Genomic DNA, 8,560 nt, shown 5'->3' with positions numbered 1-8,560 from the left:
GAGGCGGAAGGATCGCCAGAGCCCAGCAGGTCAAGGCTGTGGTTGGCCGGGAGCGTGCCGCTGCCCTCCAGCCTGGGCGACAGAGTGAGACTCCAACAAAAAAAAAAAAAAAAAAAAAAGGAAACAGGGTTGAGATAGGCTTGGGTGGTGGTAACAAGACTTCCTAATGAATGTGACGTGGTCTAAGGAGATGAAAGAACCAAGGATGATTCCTCAGTTTGGGCTTTGAGGAAGTGGTGGATGGCAGTGACCACTGGATGGAAGTGGAGGGGCCAGCAAGAAGGGTTAGGATATGGGATAGAATTTGAAGCCTGATAAATTCCTCTGACAGTGGGAGGAGCAGCACCGGGGCCGGAGCTGTGAGGATTTCCAGAACTGGAAACGCATGAACGACCCAGAATACCAGGCCCAGGGCTTGGCAATGTATCTTCAGGAAAATGGCATTGGTAAGCCCTCCTCACTTGGCTTGTTTGCTCCAAAGTCTGTCATTGCCAGCAACTCTCTTCTTGAAGGCCTTTAGTTGCAGTGGCAGCCTCAGCCCTGACCTCCTCCCTTACAGACTGCCCCAAGTGCAAGTTCTCATATGCGCTGGCTCGAGGAGGCTGCATGCACTTTCACTGCACCCAGTGCCGCCACCAGTTTTGCAGTGGCTGCTACAATGCCTTTTACGCCAAGAATGTGAGCCCAGAGAGTGGGGATGGGGTAGAAGGGCGGGAGGCTGCAATTGGGTTTGAGGGGCAGAGGCCATTGAGGAGTGGCCTGGGGAGGAGAGCAGGTCAGTGGGATGTAAAGCACATCTCTCTGTCCCTTCTCCCCCTTTGCTTGCTCCAGACCCTCCAATGTCTCCATCTCCCCTCACCCCTACACCCCTCACGCAGGGGTTCTTGAGAGGCCAGGACCCCAACAGTCTCCAACTTCCCCTCTCCCATCTGGGTTTCTGCCAGAAATGTCCAGACCCTAACTGCAGGGTGAAAAAGTCCCTGCACGGCCACCACCCTCGAGACTGCCTCTTCTACCTGCGGGACTGGACTGCTCTCCGACTCCAGAAGTTGCTGCAGGTCAGAGGTGGCCAGCTTGGCTGGGTTTGCCAGTTGCCCAGGAGAAAAAGAAGGCAGGGCTCAGGGTGGGCAAGAATGGAAAAGGCTATATGCTGGGAAATGCAACAGGGACTGGCATCAAGGGGAACATAATGTCCATCTGTCTCTGCTCCTTCTCAGGACAATAACATCATGTTTAATACAGAACCTCCAGCTGGGGCCCGGGCAGTCCCTGGAGGTGAGTGTTGGGACAAGATTTTGAGAATGGGAAATGGTTGCTGGGCCCTCACCATGTGATGGGTAAAGGAAAGACTTGGGTCTGGATCACTTTGGCAAGTGCCCTTTGGCGAGTTAATTAACCTTCCCAGGCCTTGTTTCCTCCTCTGTTAAATGGGCCTTGCATATCCAACTTGCAGCTAAGCTGTTTTTACAGCATAAGACCTCATAAGCACCTGGCACTCATGAAGCCCTTAATGCTGATTTTCTTCTACCATTTCCAAATGATGACTCATTAATTTACTCAGTGAGTTTTTTATGAGACTTGCTAGTTGCAGAGCACTGTTTTAGGTTCCATGAGGGCAACAGAAAGGCATTACCTATGGTTCCAACCTACCTCCTTTTTTACAATGTAGATAGAGGTAAGTCTTCAGCCATGCCACCCTGAACGTGCCTAACCTCATCTGATCTTGTAAGCTAAGCAGGGTTGGACCGGGTTAGTACTTGGATGGGTGACTTTCTGGAATACCAGGTGCTATAAATTATTTTTTAAAAATAGAGGTAGAACCTTTACAGAATAAGTTAACTATGCAAGAGCTAAATAACTACCAAAAGGGTTGACTCAAGATAGTATGTGTTTACAAGCCAAAGGCCAACTTGGATAAACGTAAGGACATGTTCCCTGCCTCTGTATCAGAGTTGGTTTGCTACTGATGGCATCTCTCAGTACCCACCATCACTGAGGGGTAGCAAGAGTTCCTGTGCTCAGTCCCCTCCCGGGAGACTGCTTTCCTTGCTATGGATATCCCAGTTCTCATGGGGCTTTATGGTCAGTGGCATCCTCCCAACAAAAGTTTCCTTCCTTCACCTTTAGGTGGCTGCCGAGTGATGGAGCAGAAGGAGGTTCCCAATGGGCTTAGGGACGAAGCTTGTGGCAAGGAAACTCCAGCGGGCTATGCTGGACTTTGCCAGTGAGTACCAGTGGGGCATGGATCTGGTGGTAGGAGTGGTGAGGGCACGCCTAGGCAGTAGAGTAGGTCTCTAGGAATAGATCCTGCAAGGAGTGGGAGGGAGGGGATTCCTTGGGCAAGGACAGACATGGATAGGTAGTAGCCAGCAGTGTGCACAGGCAGGACAACAGATAGGGGTTGTCTTTGTTGTTTGTTTGTTTGTTTGTTTTGAGTCAGAGTCTCACTCTGTTGCCCAAGTTGGAGTGCAGTGGCACACTCACGGCTACTGCAGCCTTGACCTGCTGGGTTCAGGCGATCCTTCCGCCTCAGCCTTCCAAGTAGCCAGAATTACAGGCATGTGCTACCACGCCCGGCTGATTTTTTGATTTATTGTAGAGATGAGGTCTCGCTGCCCAGGCGGGTCTGGAACCCGCAGGACCAGGCAATCCACTCACCTCAGCCTCCCAATGGTGCAGGATTACAGGCTGAGCCACCGAGCCCAGCCCTGCTTATTTTTTGATGTATTGTAGAGATAAAGGCTCACAAAGTTGCCCAGGCTGGTCTCGAACCCCTAAGCTCAGGTAATCCTCTCGCCTCAGCCTCCCAGAGTGCTGGGATTACAGACTTGAGCCACTGTGCCTGGCCTAGGGGTTATCAGTCTTGTTCGTCCAAGTGTGGCAGTGCCCAGCAACATGCTAGGCAGATTCTGTTAATATTAGCCAACAAAACAAATATTCTGCTCCCTTATCTCCCCAGGGCACACTACAAAGAGTATCTTGTGAGCCTCATCAATGCCCACTCACTGGACCCAGCCACCCTGTATGAGGTAGAAGAGCTGGAGACAGCCACTGAGCGCTACCTGCATGTGCGACCCCAGCCAGTGGCTGGAGAAGATCCCCCTGGCTACCACGCCCGCTTGTTACAGGTACAGCCTCCATCCAGTCTTACTTCTGACCCTACCCTCCAGAAGTCACCTGTTCCTGCCTATGTCTGAGCTGCAGACTTCTAGTATAATTACCTTCTCTCTCCTTCTGCAGAAGCTGACAGAAGAGGTGCCCTTGGGACAGAGTATCCCTCGCAGGAGGAAGTAGCTGAGGGCAAGGGTCCTGATGAGGGTCCCTTGGCCTGAGTCCTTCAGGAACAGCTCCAGCTCCAATAAAGAGGCATCTGATCGCCCAGCCTTCTCGGTGGTCCTTCTTCCTGGCCCCACCATCTAGGGGCACCAGGGAAATGGGGGGTAAACAGCTTTGCTGAAAGCCTCCCCACACACAGCCTATTACCTGGCCCACCCTATACTCGGGGCCAGGAAAGAACAGACGCTGTGGCTGGGCAAAGCAGGCCCTCCCCATCCAATCACCTGGCCTGGGCTTCCTCCATCCCTGTCTCCCTTCTTCCTTTCATGAAGTTTGGCTGGTATTTGAGGTTACCTAATATGTACCAAGTAGTCACTGTGGGGAAACACAGATGCACAGGTGTACACAGCATTCCAAAGGGCTCAGGCCACTCCAGGAAACTGGCTTCTCTGGGGAGGCTACAGTATTACACTGAGAAGGTCAGATAAAAGCCAAGAATATTTGAGGGAGGAAGGGTATGAACAGCCAGGCAGGAGCTGAGCCCAGTAAAGCAGAGGACAGAGGCTGTGAGAGTCTCAGATGTTACTTCCCCCTGGTGGCAGACGACTGCCCTGCACCTCAGAACACGTGATTTCTGGGAAAGGCCGTCCCTGGAGGAGAACTGAAACTTAGGGTGGGGACTGTAGGAAGGGGCGGAGAGATCAACCGCCTAGCCAGGAGTTAAGCTGAGGCCCTCCGAGCCCTGGGACAGCCTGGACAGCAGCTCAGGTAAGATCAGCCAAGGATGGGAGTCATCCTGTGACCTAGGGCTGGAGGGGCCAGCCATATCGAAGGGGAGTAGGGAGGCCTGGGGTTCCCTCTGCTAGACTGGGATACACTGAAGGCCTTGAGTCAGGAAGTGGGAGGTTTGGCCTGAAAGAGAGATACTAACAAGGGCCAGTGCACGAGGCCCCTTGCAGGCAAAAGACAAGGGGACCTGCTGCCAGTTTGTTCAGCAAGGAAATCTGCCCCAGCCTCAGTTAACCCTGTTTTTGTCTTCTAGCCATCTGGCCCTGCCCACTTTTGCTTCAACCCCACCCCTGCCCCAGCTTCCTGCCCCACCTACCCCATAGGGCAAGCAGAGGGATGGGAGCCCCAGGGTAGCACGTAAGAGTTGTGGGGTGGTAGGTGAAGAGGGCTGATGCATCTCGGGAGCAGACGTCGCTTCAGCAACTGCTCAGGAATCCAGGCAGGCTTCTCACCAGAACAGATCACCGGGGGTATTTTTTCTCCCAAAGAATACATTCCTGAAAAGTCCTAAAATTAATACCATTGCCTAAGGTTTCCTTCCAGGTGTTACAGCTTAGAATGTTAAAAGGAACAGTGGGTTTTTTTTGGTAATTGTAATGATGGCAGAAAGGAAAAAATTCTACCTCAGAGAACGTTGAGATATGTCTAGAGCCAAAAGAAGATGGATGGGGTTGCTGGGGCCATTGCTAGACTTTAGCCCCAGTGGCCAAGAGATGTTCCCTCCCAAAGTGTCAGTTCTGATGCTTCCTGCTCCTCTTCTCTCCCAGGATGGCATCAGGCAGGGCACGCAGCACCCGAAAACTCCGGAACTGGGTAGTGGAGCAAGTAGAGAGCGGGCAGTTCCCAGGGGTGTGCTGGGATGATGCAGCTAGGACCATGTTCCGGATTCCCTGGAAGCATGCAGGCAAGCAGGACTTCCGGGAGGACCAGGATGCTGCCTTCTTCAAGGTGAAAGGACCTGGAAACTACTCTCCCCTCCGAGTGAGGGATGGAGTATACGCTGGTACACTTATCCTCAAGTGCCTGGGTTAAAGATAAAGAAGAGATTGGAGAGTAAAACCAGCTGCTTCATTTGCAGACTCCAGCGCACAATGAAAATGTAGAGGCCTCATTCAAAAATTATTAAGGATTTCAAGATGGCAACAGAACACAAACCTTACATGAGCCCTTCTGAGCTCAGGGCCCTGTGAGAGTGCTCAGGCTGCATGCTTGTGAAGCCAGTCCTGATGCAGGGGTAGCTGGGGTCTGAAACCCACTGCCTCTTCCTTTCTTTCCTAGGCCTGGGCAGTATTTAAGGGAAAGTTTAAGGAGGGAGACACAGGAGGCCCTGCTGCCTGGAAGACTCGCCTGCGCTGTGCCCTCAACAAGAGTCCTGAATTTGAGGAGGTACCCAAGAGAGGCCGTATGGACGTTGCCGAGCCCTACAAGGTGTATCGGCTGCTGCCACCAGGAAATCTCTCTGGTGAGTGTCCCCAGCTACTCCTAGAATCAGCAGACTGGGGAGGAAGGATACAGATTTGAGCATCCCCTGAGGATGGTGTGCCTCCCCTTAGAGTTGTACCCTGTCCCTGCCCTTGGAGCACTGCTACCTAGGTTTTCCTTCCTAGTCCTGCCCGTCCTCTCACTGCCTCAGACCTCTTCCTTACCCTCTGTCCCTGCTTAAGACCCTGACGTTTCTCTCCTCGACAATTCCATAGCCCAGCCAGGGACTCAGAAATCACCATCAAAGCGACACCACAGTCCTGTGTCCTCTGAGAGGGAGGAGGAAGAGGATGCTGTGAAGAACTGCACACTCAGTCCCTCTGTGCTCCAGGACCCCCTTGATGATGTGAGAGCTTGGGAGGGAACTGAGTGGGCCTGAGGGCAGGACAATAACCAGAGGGCAAGGTGGGCCAATGAGAGACACTGTGTCTGCAGGAAGAGGTGGGGGCCGATGGGGGAGCAGTCCATTCAGACATTGGGAGCAGCAGCAGCAGCAGCAGCAGCAGTAGCAGCAGCCCTGAGCCACAGAAAGGTACCACCTCCCCTGCCTCCTGTGTCATCCTCCCATGCCATTCCCCTGGCTCTTGGGACTCCCCAGTCCCACTCTGAATAACCAGTGCCTTTGCCTCCTTTCCAGGTGCAGACACAACTGAGTCCCCCTTTCCAGGGGATCAGGTGTCCCTGAAGCTTCTGTTCCCTTCAGAGCCAGGTACTTGGCATTTTTGACTCTTTCCTGCTCCCTGTTCCCTTCAGGTCTTCTTCCTGTGACTCTGCATGCATTATCCAATCAGTTGGGCTTAGAGCAAACTGAGCCCACTTTACCATAGACTGAGGCACTGGTTTCTAGGCAGTGAGAATTCCTTGAGTCTGGCCAGACTCCAAAAGGCTTGCTTCTCAAAAATACCTCCCTGTACACTGTTTTCTGGAAATCCACATTGAGACATTGATTTCTTTGGGCTGAACAGGGTCCGATGTCCAGGGGCCTTGTAAACTGCAAGACCCCATCCATGAGGCCTTAGGATGAATAGCCTGAGTGATAGGAAAGCCTATCAGGAAGCCCTGGCTGGTGAGGGGGCAGGGGAAGTGGAAGTGGAACCCTGGGGAGGGAGGCTGCTGCCAGCCTGCATGCTCCTTCAGCACCAGGTGCAGCCGGGCTGTTCTGTCCCCAGACTACTCGCTGCTGCTCACCTTCATCTACAGTGGGCGTGTGGTGGGCAAGACCCAGGTGCACAGCCTGGACTGCCGCCTCGTGGCTGAACCCTCAGGCTTTAAGAGCAACATGGAGCAGGTGGTGTTTCCCAAGCCTAGCCCACTGGAGCCCACACAGCGCCTGCTGAGCCAGCTCGAGAAGGGCATCCTGGTGGCCAGCAACCCCCGAGGCCTCTTCGTTCAGCGCCTTTGCCCCATCCCCATCTCCTGGAACGCACCCCATGCCCCACCTGGGCCGGGCCCACATCTGCTGCCCAGCAACGAGTGTGTGGAGCTCTTCAGTCCTGACCACTTCTGCAGAGGTGAGGCTGCTCCCACTGGACACCTAAGCCCCTATCCCCTACTTCTTAGCACAGGCCAGCTTGGTGAGCCCTGCCTCCACCCCATCTGCCTCCACTGTAGCCTGTGCATGGGACCCCTGCACTTGTGTGGTGCACATCCTGTGTGGTCATATGCTCAGCCTGACAGCCACCTGGCAGCCAAGGCTGTGAAAGAAGAAGTTCAGGTGGAGCTCAGCACAAGAGTGTCGCATCTTGGGGAACACCATCACACTGAAGCATGCGATAATTATGTCAAGGTGCACAGACAAGTTGGTACAGAGATTTTGAGCCACATGGCTGTCTCCTACATACACATTGGCATACATAGCCATACATACGTTTGGGAGAACTGGCACACATCACATACCCTGGCTCTGGCTGCACCCTGTCTCTGTCATACTCCAGGCATTCCCTAGGGCTGCCCTTCTTTCCCATCTGCTCCTGCAATTCCAGTTCTAGCCCCCACTCAACTGTCGTCTGACGTCAGTAGTGGGGCTAGGAGTACAGGGTGTGCAGAGTGTGGGTGTCCCCAGGACCATGGGTAACCTAATACTGGGAGGGTATGAGTGAGCAACAAAGGTTAGGGTACATGTGTCAGCAGCCAGGGCTGCTGCATGGGAGGACTCTGAATGCTCCAGCAGAGAGCATTTCAGGTTGTGCAGTAATCTGTTACCTCTAAGCATTTCCTATTTGAGGAAGAAGCACCCTTTCCTATCTGCACATGGGTGAGTTGCACTCAAGTCTGACCATTTCTACTGACCCTGCAGCTCCTGCTCTGGCCTGGGTCTCCATCTGGCCAGAGCCATCATGGGTTCCTCACTATTCCCTCCCTGCCTGTGGCCTTCTCTCTTCTCTTTTTTCTTTCTTTCGACCCTTGACCCTTTCTCTTTCAGACTTGGCCAGGTACATCCAGGGCCTGGGCCCCCTACCCAAGTTCCAAGTAACACTGAATTTCTGGGAGGAGAGCTGTGGCCCCAGCCATACTCCACAGAATCTTATCACAGTGCAGGTGAGTTCAGAGCAGAGGCAGAGCAACCTGTCTAATGGGGGTGGGAAGACTGGTATTCTAAAGGTCTCCTGGGGATAGTGTCTGCCTCTGCAGCACTCACTAACACACACTTCCCCATCTCTTCTGGTACAGATGGAACAGGCCTTTGCCCGACACTTATTGGAGGAGACTCCAGAGCAGGAGGCAGCCATTCTGTCCCTGGTGTAGCGCTTGGGGGACCCATCTTCCACAGACTCATTCTCCACACTGTTGACCTGTCTGTCTCCCTTTGTGATAATTCTCAATGGTTGTGATAGTTATGTCTTCAAACTCTTCAGGCATACTGGCTGGTGGAGACCTCAAGGATAATTTTTTTCTTTTTTTTTTTCTTTTTTTTTAGTTGAAGTCTCACTCTGTCTCCCAGGCTGGAGGGCAGTAGCATACTCACAGCCACTACAGCCTCGACCTGCTGGGCTCCGGCAATCCTTCCGCCTCA

General features: G+C 53.2%; 2 protein-coding genes across 4 annotated transcripts in view; both read left to right on the top strand.

Annotated features, from left to right (window-relative positions):
* The window catches only part of RNF31 (ring finger protein 31), a 12,038-nt gene extending 8,656 nt beyond the window's left edge, over positions 1-3,382 (top strand). For both annotated transcript variants that reach the window (XM_021718418.1, XM_008069736.1), the window contains exons 15-21: positions 332-446; positions 560-678; positions 945-1,058; positions 1,218-1,275; positions 2,128-2,224; positions 2,960-3,128; positions 3,241-3,382. In XM_021718418.1, coding sequence (XP_021574093.1) covers positions 332-446; positions 560-678; positions 945-1,058; positions 1,218-1,275; positions 2,128-2,224; positions 2,960-3,128; positions 3,241-3,294 — 726 coding nt within the window. In that variant the 3' untranslated portion in view covers positions 3,295-3,382. The remainder of the gene's footprint in view (positions 1-331; positions 447-559; positions 679-944; positions 1,059-1,217; positions 1,276-2,127; positions 2,225-2,959; positions 3,129-3,240) is intronic.
* Positions 3,383-3,775: 393 nt separating this feature from the next.
* Positions 3,776-8,457, top strand: IRF9 (interferon regulatory factor 9). Of its 2 annotated transcripts, XM_008069735.2 has the most exons (9): positions 3,776-4,044; positions 4,833-5,013; positions 5,344-5,527; positions 5,763-5,893; positions 5,983-6,079; positions 6,185-6,256; positions 6,717-7,058; positions 7,970-8,085; positions 8,218-8,457. In XM_008069735.2, the coding sequence occupies exons 2-9, from the start codon at positions 4,834-4,836 to the stop codon at positions 8,290-8,292; spliced, it is 1,197 nt and encodes a 398-aa protein (XP_008067926.1). In that variant the 5' UTR covers positions 3,776-4,044; position 4,833; the 3' UTR covers positions 8,293-8,457. The 2 variants fall into 2 exon arrangements, with proteins under 2 accessions (XP_008067926.1, XP_021574105.1); XM_021718430.1 differs by lacking the exon at positions 3,776-4,044 and having other exon boundaries at positions 4,643-5,013.
* The last annotated feature ends 103 nt before the right edge of the window (positions 8,458-8,560 follow it).

This window comes from Carlito syrichta, unplaced genomic scaffold (assembly GCF_000164805.1).
Source record: "Carlito syrichta isolate Samal-C Ts95f unplaced genomic scaffold, Tarsius_syrichta-2.0.1 Scaffold312194, whole genome shotgun sequence".
Taxonomy (NCBI): Eukaryota; Metazoa; Chordata; class Mammalia; order Primates; family Tarsiidae; genus Carlito; species Carlito syrichta.
This window is presented reverse-complemented; position numbering and strand designations above follow the sequence as displayed.

What these genes read in the sequence shown, in the direction of transcription:
- IRF9 (XM_008069735.2), top strand. Translation starts at nt 4,834, where the DNA reads ATGGCATCAGGCAGGGCACGCAGCACCCGAAAACTCCGGAACTGGGTA. An exon ending in TCCTGACCACTTCTGCAGAG is followed by an intron (nt 7,059 to 7,969) that starts GTGAGGCTGCTC and finishes TTTCTCTTTCAG; the next exon opens with ACTTGGCCAGGTACATCCAG. An exon ending in AGAATCTTATCACAGTGCAG is followed by an intron (nt 8,086 to 8,217) that starts GTGAGTTCAGAG and finishes CTTCTGGTACAG; the next exon opens with ATGGAACAGGCCTTTGCCCG.